This window comes from Onychomys torridus, chromosome 14, assembly GCF_903995425.1.
Source record: "Onychomys torridus chromosome 14, mOncTor1.1, whole genome shotgun sequence".
In the NCBI taxonomy this organism is placed as follows: domain Eukaryota; kingdom Metazoa; phylum Chordata; class Mammalia; order Rodentia; family Cricetidae; genus Onychomys; species Onychomys torridus.
The window spans coordinates 83,959,355-83,986,856 of NC_050456.1; the positions used below are offsets into that span (position 1 = coordinate 83,959,355).

The window sequence follows — 27,502 nt, forward strand, 5'->3', positions numbered from 1 at the left end:
ACAAACAGATCATAAAACAAAAGACTTTGATGAGAGAATTCTAGTAAAAAGGGTAGTCAGATAAAAAACAAGGAAGTGGGAGTGGACACGTCATTTTAACCCAAATTCTATAAGGCACGTTAGAGGTTGATGCAATAGTAATCTCATCTGTCTCACTTAAAATTGTGTCCCCACTTTTCTCCTAATTATGAATTTTGCATTTTTAAAAAATCTTTATTATTTATTATGTATACAGCATGTATGACTAGAAGAGGGCACCAGACCTTATTACAGATGGTTGTGAGCAACCATGTGGTTGCTGGGAATTGAACTCAGGACCTCTGGAAGAGCAGTCAGTGCTCTTAACCTCTAAGCCATTCCTCCACCCCCCCGAATTTTGCAATCTTTAACAATACTATTTTGGGAGTGGGTAGCAAAGGGAGTAAGCGTATTAATTAAACATAAGGAAAAAGTTAACAGGAAAGACAGATATGTTTTTCAAATAGCTATTTGTTTTTTTAAAGATTAGTTTATTGAGTGCCCTCCAAGAGGGCAGTTGGCTGGGCATTAGCTAGACTTCAGTCCCCTTTTAATTGTTAAAGGGTGAGTGAAAAGAGTGGGACAGACGTGTGTGTGTGTGTGTGTGTGTGTGTGTGTGTGTGTGTGTGTGTGTGCCTGTAAAGTGAGGGAAAGAGTATCAGCGATACAGCTGATGCAGTAGAAGCCTCAAAGATGGAAAAGGGGAAGGCCTAGCAGGTGTGTAAGATCTGGTGGTTGGAAACTCCCAGATTCAAATGATTAAGTGTATCTGGATAATACCCAGATGCCACCACGAGGTGGCAGCATTCATTAATCCAAGACATTTTGGTGCCCTCAGAAATGCAGAGTGGAGGAAACACAGGGAGTTAAAAATGCCTGTCAGTCAACTACAGGAGAGAGGCTGGAAACTATAAATCACTGTCCTAAGAGATATTTGCCCACTGCTTGTCAGTCAGCCTAGCTATCAGTCTAATTGAGTTTCTAAGAAAGTAGCCAAAGTCTGGGTCAAAATTATCCCAGAGAGAGACTGGGGAATGGCTCCCTGGGCAAGCATGTGGCATGTAAGTGTGAGGACCGTAGTTCAGTTCCCTAACACTGATACTAATGCTGGGAGGGGTAGGGGGAAGCCCACCTGTAATCCGGGGTTTGGGAGGTAGCAATAGAGGATCCCCATAGCAAACTGGCTAGCTAGACTGGATGAATTGGTGAGCTTTGGGTTCAAGTGAAAGATCCTTCCTCAATCTGTAAGGTGGAGATTGATCAAGGAGGACACCAAATGTTGATGTGTCTACATATGCACACATGTATAAGCACACCTCACAGATGAACATTCATATACACATATACCACACATCCACAAGCAAAAGAATCTTAAAAAAAAATCCCACAATAGAAGATTCTGGCCAGAAGATAATGTCAGCAAAGACTACAGTGCAACTGAATTGAACCTACCTTGACAGATGGTCTTGATGGATAGCTGAAAGAAACATTTTTAAATTCTATGTTTCCTTTTATACATTCAGGTTTATATCCAGTTGTTGAAAAGTTATCTATATTGGGTTTCTTGGAAAAACAAAGAGATTGTTATACATCTTTAAAGGGCTAAGCTGATACTGCCTCTATCCCAAAATAGTTTAGAGATGGGCTTTAAGTTTCTTAAGTTCTTGTTTTAGAAGTAGATGAGTTAGACATGAAGTTTTCAATAAAAGACATTTTCCCCTCAAAAGAGTTAAATGAAGTCTTTCATCCCATAACCAAATGACCACTATGGTTTTAGTGAAATGAACATGCCTATCTTTTGGACTCCTTCTTGCAGTAAAGACAGCTATATTTCAAAGCAATGAGAGCTCCTACCTTATCAATAACCTGGAAAATATTAAAGGCAGCTCCCCGAGCTATGGTGAAGGTTTCCAAGTGAGGGGCTGCAGATCCAATGCAATAACTACTATGGATCACACTGAAGAAAACCTATAGAGACAAAGTAAACAAGAGTCACATTTCTGCAGTAAGAAACACAACATGTGTGGCCTAGGTTCACAGAAAAATATGAGAGGCTCAGATAAGAATGTGGAAGACATGATAAAGGAAACACAGGCCACCTCCAGCATTCTTGGCTTTTTCTTAGGATGATTCTCCACTGTTGCAGGAGTTTGTCTCTACAGCTGTAGCAGCATTTGAGCTGCCTGAACCATGCTGGCCCCAGGAAGCTGAGGGAAGCAGAGTGCTCTTGCTATGTACCCCTCCCCTCCACTATGGCAATCGCTGGAAGCTTCAGCAAGAGAGTGGTTGAAGTTAATAGCTGAGAGACATTGTATTGTTTCTGTCCCTGCTTTAAAAACCTTTTCTGTCACTGGACAGCTGTCCGTATTTAGGCAAATGACTGTAGAAAAAGTCAAATAAGGAAAGAATTCTACAAGGTGGTGCACTTTTCTCTGTCATGTAGATGTGGGAAGTAGAGGAGCGAAAACTAGTGCAAATTTTCCTATGAGATGAGGAAGAGCTTAAAGCATTAACTATGAAAGTCTTAAGTATAAAAGATTAATTTAATTGAGAGAAGAGACATCTATATAAGATGAGAAGACCAGACAAAAATGGAAGCATTGGAGCAGGTATTTTGCTCAGCATGTCAGACTTTTTAGACCTGAACTGATGTGTTTGCCATAGAAACTGGAGGGCAACTGAATGAGTTGCAGCTTCATATGTAGCTGTAGCAGTTTAAAGGACCTGGGTTGCAAGGTTGGAAAGGGCTGCAGGAAGCCTTTTTTTTTTTTTTTTAATGTATGTGTATGTGTTTCTGTGGTTTTTTTGTTTTTGTTTTTTGTATGTGTGTACACTAGTGCAGGTGCCAGAAGAGGCCAGAGGGCATGGGGTCCCCTGGAGTTGGAGCTGAAGATAGAGGCAGTTATGACCCATCCCCATCCAACATGGTGCTGGAAACAAACCTGGGTCTTCTTCAAAAGCAGTACACACCTTTAACCACTGAGCAACCTCTCCAGGTTCATGTAGTTTGTTTTAAACATGGCTAAATGCTGGAAAGGATAGAGGAGCAAACCACAGTAGGATCCAAACTACTGTAGGACTTTCAGTTAGCAATGCCTCTGTGGACTATGATCTAATCCCAGGAAGCCTGAGACAAAATGCCTCACTACGGACTAGCCATTTCAGCACTGGACTAATTATTATTGTTGTTGTTGTTATTATTATTATTATTATTATTATTATTATTATTATTATTGAATTCCCCACTGTATTTTTTGGTGGGGAATTCAGTCATGACTTTGATTCTTCTGAAAGCACAATGCTTAGCACAATGAGGACACAAAACATGTTGGATGAATAAATCTTAACTATATATATTACATACATATACATTTAATGTTATATATATATATATATATATACACATACATATCACGAGAAAGTAAAAGTATTTATTTAAGACATATTTGAAGAGTCATCCTCAAAGTGAAATTTTCTTATTAAACTCTAGGTAAGAAAAGATGATCTAAGCCTGCTATCTTTGTTTTCCAACAAGACTTACAGCAAGAATAGTCCCAATGGTGTAACCAGGCTCTCCACTGAAAATCAAGGAGGTTCCATACCAAAAAGCCAGTCCATAGGCTCCATTCATGAAGAAGTAGACCGCTCCAAGAGACAGTTTTGCAGCTATAGCCTTCTTTATACCAGCATCCTTTGCATCTTTTAGATTCTGTGTGTACCTTACAAAGAGAAGACACCAAGTAGCCTCTGGAGAAAACAAAACCAAGCACCTTTTCTCACAACTAAAGGGACAGACCTTTGAATTTCTTTCTCTTGGGCTCCAAAGGCTGTGACTGTTCGGATTGATGTCAAGACTTCTTCAGCTACAGCCCCAGCTTTGGAATAGGCCTCCAGCTCCTTACTGGTCAATGAGATGACCATCTGCAGTAGACACAACCAGTGTTAAACAAAGAATGGATCTGCTAGGGTTTGAATGTGAAGTGTTCCCCAGAGGCTCAGCTGGTGGTGTTACTTTTTAGGAGTCTATGGGATTTTTAGAAGTGGGGTCTAGCTGATGGCATAAGCTACTACATGTGGGTAAAGCCCACTTCTGGCTTTTGTCTCTTTCTCTACTTCCTTGTCCTTGGAAATATGCAGCCCAGCCATACCCTTCAACCACCACTGGCTCTACCCTCTACCTTTTCTTTCATGGTGGACTAAAACAAACTCTGAGCCAAAAATAAAACTTCTCTTTCTGTCATTTATGCCACAGCAACACAAAACTGACTCTGATTGTTTTGTCAGCTTGACATATCTAAAATTAGATCAGCCTGGCCTGTGAGCATGTTTATTGAGCAGTATCTTGACCATATTAATAGAGGCAGGGACATCTGTGCATTTCAGGTGGCCCCATTCTCTTGGCAGGAGGTAATGGGTTGTGTGGGAGAGGAGGAGGCAGAGCACAAGTCTGCACACATTTCTCTCTCTGCTCATGACTGCTGCTTTGACACCTCTGCTGTGATGGATGATACACTGGAACTATGAGCTAGAACAAACCTCTTCTCCTAAGTTGCCTTGGTCAGAATCATTTTTTCATAGCAGCAGGAAAGGAAGCCAGGGCTTTAGTCCATAGAGAACCGAGGCAGTGACAATTGACACTTAGCCCACACACAATTTGAATCCTGAGTAGCTTTTCAATATCCAGTATCTAAATCCTTATCTGACTTTTTCTTCTACCACCGATGCTCTACTATTTTCTCTCTGCATTTTTAAAAGTTTCTTTTAGCTGTAGGTAGTTTTATTGATAAAATGGGGGATATGTGACTTGGAAAAGGACATTAGAAACATTTATTTTATGGTCACTGAGAAATTAGTGAACCTAATTTGAATTGATTTTTTTTCTCTTTTGCATAAAGAAAGGATTCCAAGGGGTATAGGTTACAGGACTATGGCAGGAAGAGGATCTTGGTCTCTTATACGTATGGGGAACTATTACTGTTCATACATGATGGAATATGCTCAGTAAATGCTTTATTTCTCAACACTAGGAGGTGAGACAAAGTGAAAAAGGAGATCATTACTATTGATGACAGTAGGTGCAATTATCTGATTTCTCAAAAAATCTGAAATAGCGAGTATCCCTTCCTCTATTATGAACCATTTGCCAATTCTTTGTAGTCTTAATTAGTAAAACAGTTCAGTGAGAAGAACAACAGCAGTACCACCTCAAGCTGGGAGTTTGATATTGTCTACTCATGTAGCAAGCTACCTGTTTCCAAAATACCAAAGTACATTCCATGCAATTGGAGTCAATTTGGTGTACAGGAAGCTTTGAGTGGCTGTTAAAATCATTGGAAGGCATAAATTGAATACTGATGTCTTAGTTGGAGTTACTATTGCTATGATAAAACACCATGACTAAAAGCAACTTGGAGAGGAAAGGGTTTATTTTGTTCACAGTTCTATATAACAGTTCATCATCCAAAGCAACAAGGACAGGAACTTAAGAAGGGCAGGAACCTGAAGGCAGGAGCTGATGCAGAGGCCATGGAGAGGTGCTACTTACTGGCTTGCTCCATATGGCTTACTCAGCCTGCTTTCTTATAGAACCCAGAACCACTGGCCTAGGGGTGGCACCACCCACAATGGGCTAGGCCCTCCCCCATTGATCACTAATTAAGAAAAATGCCTTACAGCTGGACCTTATGGAACATTTTTCTCAAATGAAGCTCCCTACTCTCTGAAGACCAAGTTGATATAAAACTATCAGAACAACTAATCATTTCTGAATTTACTTAACAAAGACAATTATCTTCACAGTAGATCACTAGAGGGCAAACACCACACTGTGCTAAGACTTGTGCATATTGAATATTCAGTAAATACTTGCCAAGTTAAACTGAACTGAAGGGGATCATTCACCCTAGGGTCTCTCATTTGCTTTCTCTTTAGTTAATACAGTAGCGAAACTTAGATCCCTCTGCTGTTCCTTTACAACTTGTGTCCACCTTTCTCGTGAGTGGATAAGGATCTGCTCCTGGTAACACATTTTGGTGTTAAGTGATCCTTATTTCATCAAAGCTTCAGATAAAGATGAGGATTATAAGGTCAACACCAGAAACCAGAATATCACAGACCTGTGGTCTAATGTTCTTCAGTGGGATAGCCAGTGGTTCGGTGCCCATGTTCCTCTAAATAACCCCTCATTCATATTCCTGTGAATAACCCCATTGAAACACACTGAGTCACATGTATAAAAGATGTGATAGGAGAAGGGTGACTAGAGGAAGGGGAATGAGAGTGAGTGGTGACAAGAAAGGGCAATAGGGATGAATGTGATAAACTACATGTATTCTTGAAAACCATTGTTATGTAAAATTAATATGTGCTGATAAAAATCTTTTAAAAGATATGTTGTATAAATAGCCAAGCTTCCTTTTAAGAAATCATTTAGCCACAGAATATTTTAATCAATTGGACTTGTATACTGATAGCAAGTAAACAAGGAGATTTTATGGATTTGATTTTTGAAAAATGAATATTATGGGTTGGGGATTTAGCTCAGTGGTAGAACGCTTGCTTAACAAGCACAAAGCCCTGGGTTCGATCCTCAGCTAAAAAAAAAAAAAAGAAAAATGAATATTACAAAATTAAAAGTAACAGTGCCTCTGATGTAAGTACTGGGCATGGCCACTGGAAACTGTGATTTTAAGAAATGTTAGGGATGCACAGGATGCTAGAGGACACACACACACACACACACACACACACACACACACACAAGCTTGTGAACAAGATTACTATCTTCTGATATGTGCACTAGAACATTGCTCAGAATGCAATTGAGAATTAAAATAGAAATTTGTGTAAAAAGCTGAAATATGTTCACTTAAATGTTAACACATATTCTAAATCATTTAAAGGTGTGTAAAATGTAAACTTAAAGATACTGATATCAAACAGCATTTTAAGTGTATTACTTGAGGATTTTTTTTTATTGGTTCTACCCAATACCATGAACTACTATGCATTTACTGGGCAGGGGGGATTTAAAATATACAACGTTCTGTCAGCAACAACTAAATGTCCAGTGTGTAGTCATCATCCTCTACTGTGCTACCCTTTGAAGCAGCACTGGGCTATTTTTCTTGTCAGTAATATATTGATGAAAATCACATCTTAGCCACATAATTTGAAGATATAATGGTGATTACTGTTTAAAAGACCAGAGGTTGATAATCTCTCTTATGCTTTGGGACACGCAGAATAAGCAGAAACACCCTTTCTCTTTTGCAAGCTTGGTTGGACGTTGTTCTCATTCTGCTGCTGCCAGGACCCAGACTAGCTTGCTTACCCTAGAGCACACTGCTGACGAAACCATTATGGCAGGAGATGTGGACAAAACCACCAGGGAGAGTTTCCAGCTCTTCATCAAGCTCATCACCAGGCCAATAGAAAACCCAGACATGTTCTGAAACAGTAGAGCGATCTTATCTCCAATACCATCACAGATTTTGTTGATGTCACTGCAACAAAGAAGTGCCTATTGTTCAGTCACACACACACCAAGTCCACACACTGCCTACTTCTTCCCTTACCTAGCCATTCGAGTGTTAAGTCCACAGATGTCACTGCCATCAAACCAGCTGATGTCTTGTGCCAAAATTGAATGAAAAAACTGTTTTCGAATTCTTGTGGTTTGCCGGGCTGCGGTTACGACCCAGAAGGAAATCTGTATGTAGCCAAAAATGAGGGCAGCTGTTCCTATCCCAACATAATACAGAGTCAACCTGAGGGAAGATGATCGGAACATTAGGCAGAAGCACAGCTTTCTCCAGTGATAAGACGAACAAAACAAAAACCATCAAAAACTACTGAAAACAGAAAAGAAATATAGTATTTGGTAAAACTTATTCTGGAACCTAGAAAATACCTAAAAACACCAATAATAACAGAATGAACAAATATTGAATAGTATTCTAAGTATCTCTTTACAACATCTAGAGCATATTTTTGACATTATTAGTAGAAATTAGTACTTTAAAACATGTTTGTTCTGTCTTCTTTCAGTATTTATACTTTCAGGTGGAGAAGTTACATTGAGGTGATTTTAAAATAGGTCCAAGTAGAATAGGAGGGAAAAGAAAATGTTACTATTCACAAACAACTGACCTCTGTCAGTTATATTATATACAGGTGTGTGTGTGTGTGTGTGTGTGTGTGTGTGTGTGTGTGTGTGTGTGTATGTACATATCTATCACTTATTCTAAAATTCAATATAAAGAACTTACTTTAAGGTAATATGTTCAAAGGTTAAACTTTGTGGGTGACCATTTTAGTGATTATAATATAGAAGAGTTGAAAGGGGTTTTAACACCTGTGGTGGTTTGAATGTAATTGGCCCTGATGAGCTAATAGGGAGTGGCACTATTAAAAGGTGTGGCTTTGTTGGAGGAAGTGTGTCACTGTGGAGACAGGCTTTGAGGTCTCATACATGCTCAAGCCATGCCCAGTGTCTCAGACTACTTCCTTTGCCTGCAGGTTAAGATGTAGGATTCTCCAACACCATGTCTGCCTGCATGCCACCATGTCACACCATGATGATAATGGACTAAACCTCTGAAAATGTAAGCTAGCCCCAATTAAATGTTTTTCCTTTATTTATAAGAGTTGGTATGGTCATGGTGTCTCTTCACAGTAATAGAAACCCTAACTAACCCAACACCTTACTAGGAGGATAGGTAAGAAACAGGGCTATTTAATAACTACCTATCGGGAATGTACTATGTGAGGTTCTAGAGCTACAGTCATGTGCATTACAGATATTGATATTCTGGTGGAAAGATAGACAGGACACGAAGAGCAAGAATTTCAGGTATACTTGGAGGGAGTAAACAAGAGCTAGGTCACAGAATAATTGGTGTACATGCATTGTTGGGTGCACATAGGTTGGAAGAGCTAATACAGATAATAGAATGCTTAAGAAAAGTTTCTTTGAGCAAATAATACTAGAGCTGGGATCTAAAATATAAAAGAGAGTTAATCATTAAAAACCAGGGAGAGGAGCTGGCAAGATGATTCAGTGGGTAAAGGCACTTGTTCCCAGCTGACAACCTGAGTTTGATCCCTAGGACCAGCATAGTAGAAGGAGAGAACAAATTCCCAGGAACTGACCTCTCACCTCCACACACATAGCATGGAAAGTGACTTATCCCATTTCATTTCCTGCCAAATAAATAAAAAATATAATAAATATATATTTCTAGAGAGAAAGAAGTGGTCTTTCCTGGGATGGGCAAAGCAGAAAAAAATGTGTGGCATGGTACAAGAACTGTTTAGATGGGTGAACATGCAGGAGAACATGGCACAACACAGACCTTTAGAGTTCATGTGCTCTTTCCATTTTGTTCCAAGGGAAGTGAAAGGTCATCAGAACAGCCAGGCATGGGGTGGTCCTACGTGCTGAACTTTGTAAAAGACCACTCTGGCATCTTTGTGGAGAAGGGGTAAAAGTGGTAACAATGGAAACAGGAAGTTATTGCAATGAATCATGAGAAAGGATAAGGGCTTAGATGAGAACTGTGGCACCCAAGGTACAAAAATGAAGAGAAATGCTAAAGGTTCTTGCTTCTAAGCCTGATGACCTGAGTTTGATCCTTAGAACTTACATTATAGAAGGAGAGAACTAATTCTCACAAGTTCATACTGACGTGTACATACATACACACACACTCAGTCACACACACACACACACACACACACACACACACACACACACACCAAACAAACAAACAAACAAATGTAAAAAGAACTTTTAGAAAGTGCATAGAGTCTAGATATATTTTGGAAATAAAAATGATCAGACTAAGGGACCTTCAGACAGATAGATAGCCTTCTTTGCCACAGAGACAACCAGAAGACTGTGAGGAAAAACAAACTCCCTCTCCACTGTTTCTAATCACTTTAAATTCCATATACCTTGAGAAACATGTCCTGCTTCTTGATTGCCAACCTTCATTGAACTCAGTACCCCTCATAATTCCTATCAGGGAGGGAGAATCTTTGAAAATCTCTTAAAAGCTCTCCCAATGGGGCTTCCTGTATCTGTGGCAATGCCCTTTACATGGGAGTCTCCATCTGTAGCACTCTCCTTGAAGCAGCAGATAGACCTTGGTGACCTCTTTACTATTGCATACGTGTTTTGATTTCTCAGTGCTTTGTATTTTGTGTTTATAATAATAAAGCAATTCTTTGTTTAATATACCCTTTCAAACTAAGTTGTCAATAGAACAGGATACAAGGAACGAAATCAGGAGAGATGCCAAGGATGACTTCCTGGCTTTTGTTGAGCAGTGTGGTCAGTAGAGAGCCATTTGCAGACATGGGAGTCTGGGAATAGGACAGATTTTCAGACACTGTCAAGAACTCTGGTTTGGACACATTAAAGGTCCTGGAATGGGATTTTGGAGACTGAAGAACTGGAGAAGGCTTTAGGATGGAGATGGAATGTTGAAAGCCAGAGCTTCCAGGCAGAATTCCAACAAACAGCAAAAGCCATTCTAGGAGACAAAATATTAAAATGTAGGTCAAGAAAAGAGGGACAAGGACTGTGCTCAGGAATTCTGTAGACAGGTGGTATTTGGCCTGAAGAGAAGAAGCCTGCAAAGAAAGTAAAGCAGTTGGAAGTCAAGGAGTTAAGCACTCAGTAAAACTAAAGAACAAAATAAGACTGGTGCTCACTGAGGACTTAGTACAGATTTGTCTACTACTAAACTTTGTTTCCATCTCCAAAGTGAAATAATTGTGTGTCTGATACAACATTCCCAGCTGAGGTTTAAAAAGGCCACTCTGTCACCTTAGTTCAGATCTCTGAACAAAACCCTGCTGTTCTGGTTGTCTCATTTTGGTGCTTCTGTTTAAGTCTTTGTTGTTTATGACCAATCCCAAGCATCAAGCTGAAGTTGCATCCAGCGGAATGGTGGCACATGCCTTTAATCTCATCAGGAAGCACAGACAGGTAGACTTCAGGCTAGCCTATTGTACACAGAGGTTTCTATGCTGGCCAGGGATACAAAGTCAAATAGACCCTGTGTCAAAAAACAAACAAAAATACTAATAGCTTCCTTTTAAAAAATTGACAAAGACATCCTAAAATGTATGTAGGAGTGTATAGGACTCAGAATAGCCAGGGTAATTTAAAAAAGGAAATTGTGCTGGAACTTATTTTCTGATTTTATTTATTTATTAACTAAATAGATACTATAGTAAAGAAGAAAACAGTATGATGCTAGTGTGAAGACAAATGTATTGATAATTACAAAATTTCAGAGGCTAGAAATTAATTCTTATAGTTCTAGATAGTTGGCTTGTACCAAGTTGTGTGGTTGAGAAGGTATACAGCCTTGTCTTTAAAAATGTGCTGGGACATGTGAGAAAGATGAGATGAGACCCTTCCTTAGTCACAAATTAACTCAAAAGGGACCACAAGTCTACAGGTAAGAACTAAACCATGAAAACTTCTGGAAGAAAAACAGTAACTCTGGGTTTCTCAAAGAATTCTTAAATTCAAAAGCACAATCCATAAAAAATTCAATAAATTGAAATTTATCAGCATGTAAAACCTGTGTGCTTCAAAAGAAGCCTTTAAGAAATGAAAACACAGTGGGAGAAAACAATTGCCTATCAAATCTGAGAAAGAATGTGTACCCAGAATTTATAAAGGGCTCTTTCAGCTCAATCATAAGACAATGCTGCAGTTTAAGAAATGTGTACCTCACAGAACATCAGTCAACAAGAGCACCCACAGACAGATGTACCGAGTCCATAAAAATGATGGAGACTGAGGAAGTGAATTTAGAATTTATTTACCTTCAATTAGTTTGTATCTATGTAGACACATGTGGCTGTGCCTAACATATCAATAGTGTGTGGTGGCACATTCTTGGAACTTTACCCTTGGACGGAGGTTAAAGAAGGATGACCATGAGTTCAAAGCTGCCCTGAACTATGTGGAGAGTTCCAATGGTACAGATCATTTTAAACAGCAAGTAAATGAACAGTCAAGGCCCAGAGAAAATATTAGGTGTCACTCTGGTCTATTTGAAGACTTTGAAAATTTCAGTGAAAAAGTATAGAAATCTAGTCAAGAAACCCAGTAAAGAAGAAATGTTTTAACTCAGCATGTGGTGGTTGATAAATTCAAGCCTCCTATTTACCTCACAATTTATAAAACAATGCTTTTATGATGATTTAGCTCAGTGGTAGAGCACTTGCCTAGCAAGCGCAAGGCCCTGAGTTCGGTCCTCAGCTCCAGAAAAAAAACAAAAAAAAACAAAAAAAAACAAACCAAAGATTTTTTATTATTCAGACCTTGTGATTGTTAATCTGAATGCAACTTAGTCTCAATTAAACTTTTCTACTTTTTAATCTTATTTTAAGAATTACTTGCTTCACTGTATCAACTTAATTCATCTTCCTTCTATAGTTCTTTTTAATGCCGTCTCATTTTTTTCTTTTGTGATGCTGAGTGTCAAACCCAAGGTCTTACAGATGCTAACCTCTTCCAGTAAATTCTATTGTTAGCTCATCTTTTCAAATTTGAAAGTCTACTTAGATCACATTTTTCTATAATAGTTGAAAAGAAAATAATTTTTTTTATCCGTTGTCCTCTAAGAGATGTACTTCTGTTCTAGGGACAAAACTGGCATAAAAACATAGATCCTCACAGCTTTTCTGTTGGTAACAATTTTTCCAAATAAAGCTCAGAGAATATGACTACTTTTTATTTTTTCATTCTTTTGTATGGGTAAAGTACTCATGCGTATGTTCACACACATACAGAGGTCAGCATGTTTTCTTCTATTGAGCTCCATCTTGTCTTTTGAGACAGGGTCTTTTACTGAACTGACTTGACAAGAGTGTCTTGCTAGTGAGCTCCAGGGTTCTGTCTCCCTCTCCCTAGTGCCTGGCTTTAGTGAGGGTGGTAGGGATTTGAACTCAGTTCCTCACACTTGCACAGCAAGCCCCTTACTGAAGGAGCCTTCTCCCCACACTCACTCTTAAAATAGATGGGAAAATAATGTGCTAATTATACTGTATATGGAATGAAAGAAAAGCACATTTAGTTTAATCACTTATATATAATATGAATGATTAAGGTTTCCAATTTTTTTTTTCCTTGTTGGTATTGGATAAAGCAGCATGCAAGAATAGGAACTTAGTTCTTCATCTGGACTTACATAATGATATCTTCATTCAGCTTCTCTCGAGACTGAGAACAGTTCTGATAGTTTGCTGTAAAAAATTGTCTTTCTTAATGATAAAGAAAATTAATTAATAATTAGCCATAGTGTTTCATAAGTATCCCTCCAAACCAAATACATGATTTTTGTTTGCTTGTTTGCTTTTATAGAAAATGGAATCAATGTCTCTGGGTTTATGATCCTTTGATGCCTATGGTTTTAAAGGAAAACTTTCTATTTTCGCAAGACATATTTTTCCAAAGTAAGAATAGGTGGTAACATGGACCTTGTAGCTCACAAAAAGAGTCTCTAGGACACCCTTAATAATTAGCTGACAGCCAGGAGAGTTATAGCAGCACCACCCCACTTTCTGCCCAAGGTTATGCTTTTTAGAATTAAATTCAACATGTTCCAGAGAGATATTTAGAAAGTCCTAGAAATGCAAGTACATGTAGGGAAGTTCTAAAAGCTGTCATGGCAAAAAATGGACACAAGTCCCACTGAAATATATTGGGTTATAACTAAGAGAATCACATAATAAAACTTTCAAATAGCCTGGGCAGTGGTGGCACATACCTTTAATCCTGGCATTTAAGAGGTGAAGGCAGGTGGATCTCTGTGAGTTTGAAGCCAGTCTGGTCTATAGAATGAGTTTTAGGACAGCCAGGGCTACATATAGAAACCCTGTCTTTAAAAAAAATACACATACCCCCCCCCCACACACACACCCCAAAAAACATTTAAAACAATGTTTTAGTTAGGAGTCTTTGATACTATTTTTTTGTGTATTTTCTGGAAAAATATTATCTGTCATTAGAAATACCCAATTTTCTTTCATCAACCCCTGTAATAAACACTTGGAAAGAACTTCAGACTTTGCTGCTCTTCATTTGTTATATCCCATAGACTAATGTCTGTGAATTTATTATATATGAATAATCATTACCCCCAGTCCATTTGTGGAATCATGACACATAATTTTAACTAGCCCATTTCAAAATTCATAATTGATATAGAAAGAGTGAAGATAATAAATCCTAATAGAAATGCTAAATGAGATTTAACTCAGCTACTAAGAATAACCAACACTGCTTCTAAAATGGTATCATACTGACATAGAAATAGTGTGATCTCAGTTTCTGAGATTATGTTAATAGAAGTAGTTTAAGCAAAAGTTCAGTGTTTGCACAAAAGGGAATGGCCAATCAATGCTAGTTCCTATTTTTATTTTATTTGTGGCAAATAAATAATCCTCCTTTATTATCCTCCAGAAAATTAACATTAATAATTAGCAAAGCTATTGTTAAAATGTTGAGAGAATGCACCTTATGTTGCTACTTCTCTTCAAAGATTATTTTTTTAATGTGTATAAGTGTATTGCCTGCATGTATGTACATCATATACCCATGGAAATGAGAAGAGGGCATCAGATCCCCTGGAACTGTGGGTGCTGGGAACTGAACCCACATTCTCTGCAAAAGCAGCAAGTGTGTTTGTGTGTGTGTGTAGTCACACGTGTCTGTAGGTGAATATGTCCATAGTGTAAACCAGTTCTTTCCCCCTCCCTCCCCCTTGCTCCTCCATCTCTCCTTGTCCCCTCCCCTCTCTCTTTTTCCCCCTTTGTTCTTTTCTGCCCCCACTTACTCTTGCCCTCTCTCCCTTCTCTCTTACTTTTCCTTTTTCTCTCTCTTTCCACAACCCTTATGTATCTTCGCAGACACACATCTTACTGTTGATTGCTGATTTTTCTGAAGAGCTCTAATACAGACTTTGGTCATTTAGTATCAAGTAACATAGACTTAAGTATATATTATACAAATATTGTTTTATAATGATCTACAAGATCAATGTCTGATTACTGTATTTAATATGTTTGAGTGCCCCATAATACAGAAAGAACTTGAACTTACTTCTGTTAGTTTGGAGTAGGCATCCATTAATAAGATGGTCACTAATTTCTCCTAAAACCAGAGACATTAAGGGAACAGTGGCTCCATTTAGTATGGATGCTAGTATTCCCAGGGTCATGAGGGCAATGTCCAGATTGTCAGCAAAGCGGAACTGAGAAAACAAAACATGGAAATGTTGCTGTTGTAAAACTCAAGCAAAACTGCCAACCTATAGCTCTTTCCACAAAGCAAATGTTATCTAATGAACTGATTATGAGATTAAATCAATTATAAAACCATGGTCATGCTTTTATCTATATAGTAAAAAGGAAACAAACAAGCACTCAGTCTTAACTCTTAAAGATTCACAGCAAGGTTTGAAGAGGGGCTGAAAAACAAATCAGCACAAACAATACAAACTATACAAAAATATACGTCGGATCCCATGTGGACATGATTCTGAAGCTTCTATTTGAAATGGATTGTTATAAGGGACTTGATGAAAAGACAATCAACAAATTTTCATTCATCAACATTGTCGCATTGCCATCACTAACTGTAAACATCCTGCTGGTAAGAATGTAATGAATTATATTTTTGATATTTTTAAAGTGCCTTACGTTAAATTTGCCTCCAAGCAATACCTAACTTGTAAACAAGAGACAATAATGATTTACAGGGATGTTTGTAGTAAGACGGAGGCCTGAAAGCCAAACATTGACTGCTCTGTCTTGTAACAAGTCCCCACAATACCAATCTAAAACCACTTATGCCCAGAGAGGAGGATTCAAATGTAAAGTATGCTGAACTGCATTAGATTTGAATAGTGCCAGGCAGGCTTAGTACATGCTGTGTGTATGCAAAACTGTAATTTTTGTTCACTCATTGCAATAGCTCAGCAGTAATTATGAAGTAACTGCCATTGCATTTCTTTCAGCGATACATATGATAAATACGTGTCTGCTCCCATGTCTTTCACTAACATAGTGTGCTATTTTATTTTTTAGATTAAAAATTTTGAGAATTTCATATATGGATATATTTCATTTATGTAATTCTCTCCCCTTTCTCTCCCCTCTCCAAGTTGTCTCATGTTACCCCAAGTCCCTCTTGAATTCATAATCTCTTCTATAATTATTATTGTTACACATATACATACTGTAAACATCCTGCTGGTAAGAATGTAATGAATTATAGTTTTGATATTTTTAAAGTTCCTTACATTAAATTTGCCTCCAAGCAATACCTAACTTGTAAACAAGAGACAATAATGATTTATTATTAACACATGAATAATATTTATTATTATAACACATGCATGCTCACATGCATAAACACACACACACACCATATACTACTAAATCTATAATGTTGTCCACATGTGCATGTGTTTGGGGGTGTGTTGTCTTGTTGATAAAGTTATGCACATTTTGATAGTTCCTAGGTTTTAACTTTTGAAATAGTCAGAAGTTGTTTCATGTATGTTTTGCTATTACAGATAGTTTTGGTTGTCAACTTGAGACACCTGGGAAGAGGAAATCTCAACTGAAGAATTGCGTCCATCAGCATGTCCTGCAGGCATGCCTGTGGGGGTATTTGCTTGATTGATAATTAATGTAGGAGCGCTCAGTCAACTGTGGGTACTACCTTCCCTACGCAGGTGGGCCTGGGTTATTAAATAAGTTATATGAACATGAGTCTGAGAACGAACCTTCCTGGTTTCTATTTCAAGCTTCTGCATTGAGCTCCTGCTCTGGCTTCCCTTGATGATGGATTGTACATGTAGACTGAAATAAACTCTTTTCTCTCCAAGTTGTTTTTGGTCATGACATTTATCACATCGACAGAAACCAAACTATAACAGTGGTTATGTCACTGACAACTAAGCAAAGAGATTAGTGTTGAGGGGTAGATTGCTAGGAAGATATGCATGACAGGTTCTATTGCTGCTGAAAGGGAAAAATCAGTAGCCAACAGTATTTGCCTACCAGCAGTTTTAGAAGTGACCAGAAGTTGAACTTATAAGGCTGGGACAATAAATCTATGTATCCTGGACTTGACAAAACAAGATATGGGGAGTAATGGGCTCAAATGACCAGAAGTTGAACTCAGAAGAGAGTAGAACTGGAACAATAAATCTGAATGTATATATCCTGGGTTCAACAAAAGCAGGACATTTGGAGTAAAAAAATTTATGTCTCTGTATATACCCTGAATCCTGTTAGTCATCAGTAACCTCATGCTTATAGTTCAGCCAGTAACTTCAAAGAACTACCTCACCCCCATCCCCCTCGTCCAATCCAAGCTGCATGCAAACCTTTCCTATATAAACCCCTTAAGGTGAGTGCTTGGGCTGTCCTCCTCCAACTGCTATGTTGGATGTTGGACACGCCAACCAAGTCCCGGGCTTGCTTGTTTTGTTATTAAAAAACCTCTGTGTGCATGCATCAGATATCGGCTCTGTGGTGGTCTTGCAACCTGGGCACAACACTGTGAACAAACATTATGACCATGGGTACTATTATAAAGCAAGACATTTAATGGGGATTGGCTTAATGTTTCAGAGGTTTAGTTCATTATCATCATGGCAGGAAGCACAGTTGGTGAACAGGCAGATATGGTGCTGGCGAAGGAGCTGAGAGTTCAACATATTGATCCACAAGCAGCAGGAGACAGTCACACTGGTTGTGGCTTGAGCATATATGAGACCTCAAAGCCCACCTGCACAGTGACACACTTCCTCTAACAAGGCCATACCTACTCCAACAAGGTCACACCTCCTAATGGGCCAAGCATTCAAACACATGAGTCTGGGGGCCATACCTATTCAAACCACCACTACAGTGTTCTTTGAACATAACTCCAAATATATGTGTTGGTATGTTTTCTGACAGATCGGATTTACATAATAATTATTTAAAAGCTTTTTGTACCAGCTTTACTTCTGCGTGTCATATAACTCAAGTATGTGGAATTCAGCAATAGGATTTTAGTATTAAGTTCTGGAGGGAAACTGAGAGCAATGCCAATGTCCTGTAATACTTGGGGGAGGTTTGTGGGACTCCAATGACCAATAATATGAAAAGAGGCACCATATTCCAGGCACTGGGCTTTTTATTTGATAGCCTATGCCTCCCTGGGGAGGCATTGTCCCCATATTGTAGGGTAACTCAATTTGAACTCTTTTTATAAACACACATTATATACAAACACATGTATATGTACATACATATTATATACACACACACATATATGTACAGACACACACACACACAAGCTTCTACAATAGTAGGTTTCCATATGGTGTTTCAGAAGCCTTTAGTGTTAAATTATCCCTTCTCAATATTTTCTCTTCTACCCTGCCCTCTCATCCACCTACTCCACTTAATGCTTTTTGCTCTATTGAAAGCTTAATCATGTCAAACTAGCTTTCAGAGTGCTAGAAGGTGCAATTCCAGCTACTGGGGGAGAAAAGTAATCAACAGTCTCACCCAACTGTAAACCCTGTGAGCTTCAGTAACAACTGGCTTGGCAAGATATGTCTTATGGTGCATTAATGGCACAAACATCATGGACATAGCCAGCCACTTTCTGATTGGATTTAAGGCCTGCTCTACAAGATGTAACTCATGCCTGATATTGTCAACTGAGCAAAATCCAATGGCTTGGTAGGTTGCAGACTCTAGGGCAGAACCTAATAGTGTAATTCTGATAAATGAATATGACCCCCAAGTTCTATATGTATTCCCATAGATTAGTGCATTTCTCAACTCTCATCAGAGAAACTTCTTTTTAAAGTACATGGTAATTAATATAGTAAGTAACCCACCACTGGCCAATATGATGAGAATAAGAGACTGAGGAATGCTTAACTCCAAGTAGGGCACCTATATCAAGGGGATTATTGTGGAAGAGGAAGGAGAAACATTCTAAAAAGATATAGTATTAAACATCCAGAGGACAGTATTTTACAGACATGACAAGGCTATGGCACACATGAACTCACAGTGTTTGGGACAGCATGCACAAAACCTGACAGGATCAAGCCAGACACAATCCCAGCATGGATTCAGGAGAGGTCCATGAAGTGCTGTTCCTAACAGGGCTATTGTTAATTGATGGCTTCTGGGTATGGAAGAGTTAGTTTTCTTCAGGGATGATACCCCTAGAAGTCTACCCATACTCCAATAGATAGCCTTACATCCACACACATACTTGCAGCACCAAGTGGACTCAGTGGATTGTTATAAAAGGGCACATGAGGGTGGAAAGGAACAGTGGTGGGATGGAATATGGGAAAGATAGAAGGAGAGGGAATTAGGGGCTGATTTGATAAAAATTCACTGTATGCATATATGATATTATAAAAATTTTTTAAATGTAAAAAGGCTATTTGAAAAAAGGACTTGTGTACTAGCAATATACATTAATGCATATATATCAGAACTTTTCCCAATGTAAACATAGCAAATGTCATGCATAACTGCCCATGTTGTTGAGCAATCTCTGGTAGTATTCATGCCCAGAACTTTATGCTGCTAGAAAGCTGTGTAGATACTGCATGTTTTTCTTATCTCTTATGGTGGAACTTTGAGATGATTTTTATTTTGTCATTTGGACGATCATTGTGGTGGTTTGAGTAAGAATGACCCCTATAGACTCATATATTTGAATGCTTAGTCACCAGGGAGTGGAACTGTTTGAAAGGGTTAGAAGGGTTAGAGGCCGTGTTGGAGGAAGGGTGTCACTAGGGTGGACTTTAAGGTTTCAAAGGCCCACACCAGGGCCAGTGTCTCTTCTCTCTCTGCCTGTGGATCAGGACATAGCTCCCAACTACCACTCCAACACCATTCCTGCCTGCTGCTATGCTCCCTGTTGTTATGTTCCCTTGCCATGAAGATAATGGACTCACCCTCTGAAACTGTAAGCTAGCCCACAGTTAAATGCTGTCTTTTGTAAGAGCTGTCTTGGCTATGGTGTCCCTTCACAGCATAGAACACTGACTGTGACAGTCACTAGAATGAATCCCTTTCTATTTTCCCATTTTTTTTCCCACATAGAGGTTGTGAATTACCAAACAAATGTGAGCATCCCATGTGCTTTTGTCAATTCCTACAATTTCTTTCTTTCTTTTTTTTTTGGTTTTTCGAGACAGGGTTTCTCGGTGTAGCTTTGGAGTCTGTCCTGGAACTGGCTCTGTAGCCCAGGCTGGTCTTGAACTCATAGAGATCTGCCTGCCTCTGCCTCCTGAGTGCTAGGATTAAAGGCGTGGGCCACACTGCTGATTCCCACAATTTCTAATGCACACACTTGCGTCCCTGTTTGGCTTACTATCTCAATAGGTCCAACAGCTCGATTTCTTGCTTTCGGCAGTTGTTCTTGTGAAGGTCTGAAAAATAAATATGAGATGGAAAAGGTATGGTATGAACATAATTTGTAAAATTCTCCAATTAACATTTTGCCAAAGTGCAAAATATTACCTTTGGCAGCAAATTTATACATATTGTTAAATTTCAAAAGCAGATTTAATGACAGGGAGTACAAATTTTTTAAAGAAGTCACTGGATATGGGCAGTGGTTCTCTGTATAGAAATGAATACATCTGGAGTGAAAAAGTTTAAATTGTGTTAAAATATACATAGCATATGCAATTGTTGTAACCATTTTAAGTGACAATGAGGGCATTGAAAGCACCCTTCACACTATCCACAGAACTCCTTTTACTCTGCAATACTGATTCCTCGTGCCTCTTGAACACCTCTCCTTGTCCTCTTCCCTCAGCCACCATTCTGTTTCTTGCCTCTATGAACCTGACAACCTGAGATGTCTCATCCTATGAAATCATACAGTGCTTTCCCTTTTGTGATTGGCATAAAGTCTCCAAGGCTCATTTTGGAATTACTCACTAGCAGGATAACTTTGAGTTTCCTCCATGTTGCAGCCTATCAGAATTCTCCATCCCCCATTTTAAGGCAGATTGCTATTCTTACTGACCCTTTCCTGTTACCTTTTCGAATCAGTCAGCACACACTTTGCCCATTGCCAACAATGCTTCTATGACTATGAATATACACTCTGCTTTCAAACTTCTGGGTATGTGTCTAGAAGCAGAGTTGCTAAATCATACACCAATCATGCTTTTAATTAAAAGATTTTTAATTAATTAATTAATTAATTAATTAATTAATTGTGTGTGTGTGTGTGTGTGTGTGTGTGTGTGTGTGTGTGCCATAGCACGTGGATGGAGGCAGAGGATAATTTTTGGGAGTTCTCTCATTCTACTGTAGGATCCAGGGATTGAACTGAGGGCACCAGTTTTGCCCAGCATGCAGTTTTACCCACTGAGACACTTCTCTGGCCCTGTTTTTAAATTTTTGAGGAAGGCCGCATAGTTTCCAGCACGCTCCTACCAACAGCACACAAGGAGGCCGCTGCTTCACACCCTCACTACCACCTGTCCTTGTTTCCTTTAAGACAGTAGCATCCTAAGCGTGAAGTGGCGGATTAAAAAAAAAAAAAAAATCCAGCCTTCTCTAATACAATGTCTCAGAGTCGTTGTGATCTTCACAAGAACGGAATTCTGTTGGGTGCATTTTGTGGGATACTCTGAATTTTGTTCTCCCTTTGAAAGTATCTTAGTTCACATTTGGAGGACACCGGACTGCAACATGAGACTTTTGTACATTGACTTCCTATCAAACAAGCACAATTCTGAAACACGTAACACATTTAAAGAAGGGAACAGGTAGGCAGTCGCAAAGATGCCCTTTCACGTCTTCTCTCCAGCTTTGGAACGTACTGTTCTGTCAGCCTTCATGGATGACAAGCTGTGTAACTTTTTGTCGCTGTGATGAATTTCTGTGTCCCTTCTCCTGCCGCAGGTTAATGGTTAATTTATGTACAGGCCAAGTGTCCGGAGGAGGCATAGACGAAACAACAAACAAACAAAACCCCAGTGCTTTGAAACAGTAAAGCCCTTTCCCTACGGCTGACTTCAGCTTTTGTCACTAGATTAAATTTCATTTGAGGGAGACCATTTCCTTCCCCCTGACCTTCACAGTGTTTATGTCAGTTTACGACAGTTTCCTCTGTGCCAGAGTGAGAGGAGCCCCAGGCTGGCTCCCGCTCAGCGGCTGCCAATCGCAGGTGCAGAGGGTTGGGCACCCTGTACAGCGAGGTCATCAGGGTCGCCACTCACAGGCCCCGTGTGCTCTCTGCTTGGCTGCAAGCCGAGGTAAGTCAGTGATTCAGTAATTAACTTTATTTGGCCCACATATAAAGCACCCACATTTGGTTCCTATCGTCAACTGAGCCATGCCTACCTATGTCATCAGAATCTTGCCCAGATTTTGAGGCCAGAGCCTTATTGCAGGAATCCCGCTTTTCAAAATCACCCAATCCAACCCTTAATCCTTGCCACAGGCTGTTTCCTTGGATCCCTCTAAGGGATCTGACCTCTGTCACCCCCACAAGGCACCTCACATGCAGACACACTCATACACATAATTGAAAATAATAAACATAAATATAAAACACCCCATTAAAAATAGAATAACCAAGTGATCCTACTACAAGTATGCCTTGAAAAGAATTATAATCAATATGCCGAAGAGTTGTCTGCACATCCATGTTTAGTGCATGAGTATTGATACTAGTAAAAACCAAAATGCCCACCAGTGGATATATAACAAATATGGGGCTTTTGATACACAGTACAATAATAGCCAGCCTTCTTATTTTATGTTTATTTATATTTTAAAGATTCATTTAATGTGTATGCATATCTTGCCTGTATGTGTATCATGTGAGGTGTGTGGGTCCATAGAGGTCAGAAAAAAAAATAAGATTCCTTGGCACTGGAGTTATGAATGGTTATAAATCATCAGGTGCATACTGGAAACCAAACATGGGTCTAATTTTTATTACTATAAATCTACCTATGGTGGAATATCTAACTTGGTAGTTGGTAAATGTGGGTCCTTTGCAAGAGTAGTAAGTGCTCTTAACTGCTAAACCATTATTCCTTATTCTTTAATTTTTTAAAGTTAAATTTTAGTTTTTAAGTGTGTGTTTGAATGTACATGTGTGTGCAGTTTCTCATGGAGGTGTGAAGTAGGTGTTGGATCTCCTGGAACTGGCAGGTAGTTGTGAACTATGCTGTGTGGGTGCTGGAAATACAACTTGGGTCCTCTGAAAGAGCAGTACACACTAAGTCATCTCTCTCTGTGTCTGTCTTTCTCTGTCTCTGTCTCTCCTTCTGTCTGTCTGTCTCTGTCTTTCTCTGTGTCTCTCTGTTTGTCGCTCTCTTTCTTTTGAGATAGAGGTTTGCTCTGTAGCCCAGGTTGGCCTTCAGATCTTCCTACCTCAGCCTTCCTAATATTAGGAGTACAGGCATGTCCCATCCCTCTCAGTATTTATATCACATATGAAAGGTTTATATCACATATGAAAACATATATGAATCTAGAGGGCACTATATTGCATGGTCTCATTTTTATGTGAAATGAAAGTTACACTCATGTGATAGAGTAGGCTGACTAGGGTAGGTGGTGACTGAGTGTTGAAATTGCTAAAATGGTGGGAGATTCTTTTCTGGAGATGTGTTAAAAAAACTACGTGAGCTAGGGAATTGCTCTCCAGTTATACAGAACATGTATCCAAATACAGCCTGTAGTTATGGAAAAAGTGAAAATAGGACTTAAAACTCTTTCTCTTTTGTAACTCTACAGAAATGCATTCTGGCTATAGAAAACAGTATACTGTACATAGGCACAAAGGCATCTGTTTAGTGAAAATGAATGTACCACATGGAATCAAGGGTCCATCAATGCTGAAAGGAAATTATGCAGTCATCTTTACTGTATATTCTGCCACAAGGAATTCAGAAGGGGTGTTATCTGAAGTCCTAACCTAACAATTCCTGTCGAAATTCCCTATCTTGAAACCAATGTGGAAGCAGTTGTAATATATTAGTGGTGATAACACTTATATTAAAGTACAGCAAAATGCAAACAGTGTGAATTTTGAAAAGAATAGTTTTTTTTTTTTTGTGACAGCTGTGAAAGGAATAATGTATGTTTGATATTTCAGGAAAAATTGTGGCTTTAATGGAAGCTTACCCATATCTCTGATTACTTTCTTGCATCCCTTCTGCTCTTTCAGAATGTGCCATATTATTTATAATTTGATTCTTCTGAAATAAAATAATAGTAATTTTAATAATAGCATGAGTAGGTGAAAATTTTCACTTGATTGGCGTACAGTGGCAATCTTTAAAAAAAAAAAAACCAATAAATTTCAGGGGCTGGAGGGATTGATCAGTGGTTGGGAGCATGAACCACTCTTCTAGAGGATCAGAGTCCTGTTCCCAGCACACACTTTGGGTGGCTTACAGCCATGTGTGACTCCAGCTCCAGAATATTTTGAAAACCTATTCATCATTAGACCTGCATTAAAACACAACATATTCTTCCACCGAGTGATACTTGTCCTAAGATCACCACTGTGTCCATGAATTATTATTTCACTACTGATGAAATATGCTCATGATTGCTGGGCGGTGATGGCACACGCCTTTAATCCCAGTACTCGGGAGGCAGAGCCAGGCGGATCTCTGTGAGTTAGAGGCCAGCCTGGGCTATCAAGTGAGTTCCAGGAAAGGCACAAAGCTACACAGAGAAACCCTGTCTCAGAAAACAAACAAACAAACAAAAAACAAAACAACAACAACAACAAAACAACGAAATATGCTGATGATTAATCTCATTTGTTAGGGCATATAGCATATCATCCTGTACTGAGATGATGCTAAAGATATGGGTGTAACCTGTAGAGTGGAATTACTAATTAACTAAATGGTACCAAAGCATATGGCACTGCTAATATGCTTTCAGATAGTGGGAATCTTAATGAATTATTGTGTCCTAATGAGTTAGAAAGGAATGCAGCACCAAGAAAGAGGTGTGAGACAAATGTATTCATTCATAATAGTGAGTAAATTAGATACTGACACTTGCCATAGTGACATTATAGTATCTCTAATTTAATATATACGTAAGAAAAGTGATGAAACAAAAATCATAAAATAGTTGGTAAATATCATTTATGTTTTATAAAACCAATTATTATAATAATAAAACCCACACATTCATAATAAGAAGTCATATTAAATCTCACCTTGGTAAGAGCATGATCCGTTGTCCATTTACACAAAACTCATGTGTGGCTTTCTCTTCAACAAATAACTTCTCTTTAGTGATTGTGCTTAGCCAACCTTGTATTCTGGTCAGACAGCTGTAATGTCTGATATAATCAGTGATGAATTTCCATGCAAAGCACATGGTGTTCTTCACATGATGTTGATCTTGGAAACAACATGAGCAAAGAGAAGCCATTGAGTGTAATGAGTACTCTTTGAAAACAATCTTCAATGACTCCACACCTAGTTTCTGATGTTTAGTTACAGAATACCTTTTAAAATAGCTGAATAAATAAATTTCTCTGGTACATCAGCAGCACATTGACAGAATAGGTATTAGTAACAGTCCATGTAAGGCACAGATTATGCTGCTCCCTAGGATGTCCTGTGTTTGCTGTTGGTTCATATTTGTATTATGGTGAACAACATTTGACCTACCTTACAAATCTATTACCTTGCTATATTATATGTCTTACTTACTCCTTTATAAATTACTTGCAAAATATGAGTTTCTATGATGAACCAATTATTAGTTACAAGTATCCAGAGGAGCTTATAATATCATCTTCCCCAACCATACAATAGTCTTATAACTCAGTGTGTCCCTGAATTAGCTGCTAGGTGTTATGGGAGACATTAATGGAAATGCAGAAATTTAAATCTTTTGGTTGTGTCAAAATATACATAATATAATCTTCACATTTTAAGCATTTTAAGTGCAGAGTTCAAGGTCAGTGACATCAGGTTCCTATGTGATGTTGTGTAACCAGCATAACTAGCCATCTGCAAATGAGGTTTATCCTCCCAAAATGAATTGTGTATCCACTGAGTAATAACTCTTCCTATGTCCAGTTTTTGATAAGCTCTTCCTGCTTCCATGACTTTCCCTCTTTAAGTCACCTCAAAGAAAGGCATCTGACAATGTCTGATTCTTTTTATGTTTGGCATTTTTCACTTAATGTGTTTCACGGTTCAGCTCTTTATCAGAATTGAATTCCCTTGTGTGCATATTCCCCCTCTGGGCTCTTATGAATAATACTGCTGTGGACATTTCATTTATGTTTCTATGTGGTAGTATTGTGTCCCCGAAATATTGTGTGTTCCCCGAAATAAACTTATCTGGGGTCAGAGAACAGGACGGCCACAATATTAAACATGAGGATAGGGAGTGGTAGCACATGCCTTTAATCCTAGCATTTCAGAGACAGAAATACCTCTGGATCTCTGAGTTCAAAGCCACATTGGAAACAGCTAGGCATGGTGACACTCCCTTTAATCCCAGGGAGTGGAAGCAGAAAGAGAAAGATTATATAAGGTGTGAAGACCAGAAACTAGAAGCATTTTGGCTGGTTAGGTTTTTAGGCTTTGGAGCAACAGTTCAGCTGAGACCCATTCAGATAAGGACTCAGAAGCTTGCAGTCTGAGGAAACAAGACCAGCTGACTGAGGAACAGGCAAGGTGAGGAAACTGTGGCTTCTTCTGTCTCTGACCTTCCAGCATTCACCCCAATAACTGGCCTCAGATTTGATTTTATTAACAAGTACCTTTAAGATTCATACTATATTTCTATTTGAATTATCTTTCACTTCACTTCATGAATCTGGAAGCAGAATAGTTGGAACATATTCCGTGTTTATGTTTTTGAAGGCTTGCCATTCTTATTCTCGTGGACATAGTGTCACTTTACATGTGCAGAAGCAAGACACAGATGTTCCCATTTCTTTTGTCCTCACTGACACCTGTCATGCTTTGGTACTGGTAAATGTGTTCCTAAAAGGTGTGAAGTGTGGTCTCATTGTGTTTTTCATTTCCCTTCTAAATAGTGATTCTGAGGGACTGCAAACACTTCCTGGCCATTGCATATCTTTTTTTTTTTTTTTTGAGAATTGCTTTTACTTCCAACTTGGTTGACTGTTTTTAAAATTACAAAATGGTATTGAAATTTACTAAGTACTGTTTCTGTATCAATTGATATAATTGTGTGTTTCTTGATCATTGATGCTGTTTATCACTTTGGTTTGTATGCTTATAACCTAGGCATTAAATTTCACTCATGGAATTTAACCATTTTCATATGTTGATTATATTTTGCTACTACTTTGGAGACCTTTTTTTGCATAAGTACTGCATTAGCTTCTAATAGATGTGGCATAAGTATTTTATAAGGACAAAAGATA

General features: G+C 38.7%; 1 protein-coding gene across 1 annotated transcript in view; it reads right to left on the reverse strand.

The window, feature by feature from the left end:
* The window catches only part of Abcb5 (ATP binding cassette subfamily B member 5), a 125,727-nt gene extending 100,362 nt beyond the window's left edge, over positions 1-25,365 (reverse strand). The window contains exons 1-11 of the mRNA XM_036205663.1: positions 25,304-25,365; positions 24,247-24,320; positions 20,459-20,516; positions 15,149-15,299; positions 13,236-13,290; positions 7,596-7,787; positions 7,352-7,523; positions 3,815-3,939; positions 3,560-3,737; positions 1,873-1,986; positions 1,471-1,581 (exon numbers count right to left, since the gene is read on the reverse strand). Coding sequence (XP_036061556.1) covers positions 1,471-1,581; positions 1,873-1,986; positions 3,560-3,737; positions 3,815-3,939; positions 7,352-7,523; positions 7,596-7,787; positions 13,236-13,290; positions 15,149-15,299; positions 20,459-20,516; positions 24,247-24,299 — 1,209 coding nt within the window. The 5' untranslated portion in view covers positions 24,300-24,320; positions 25,304-25,365. The remainder of the gene's footprint in view (positions 1-1,470; positions 1,582-1,872; positions 1,987-3,559; positions 3,738-3,814; positions 3,940-7,351; positions 7,524-7,595; positions 7,788-13,235; positions 13,291-15,148; positions 15,300-20,458; positions 20,517-24,246; positions 24,321-25,303) is intronic.
* Between the last annotated feature and the right edge of the window lie 2,137 nt (positions 25,366-27,502).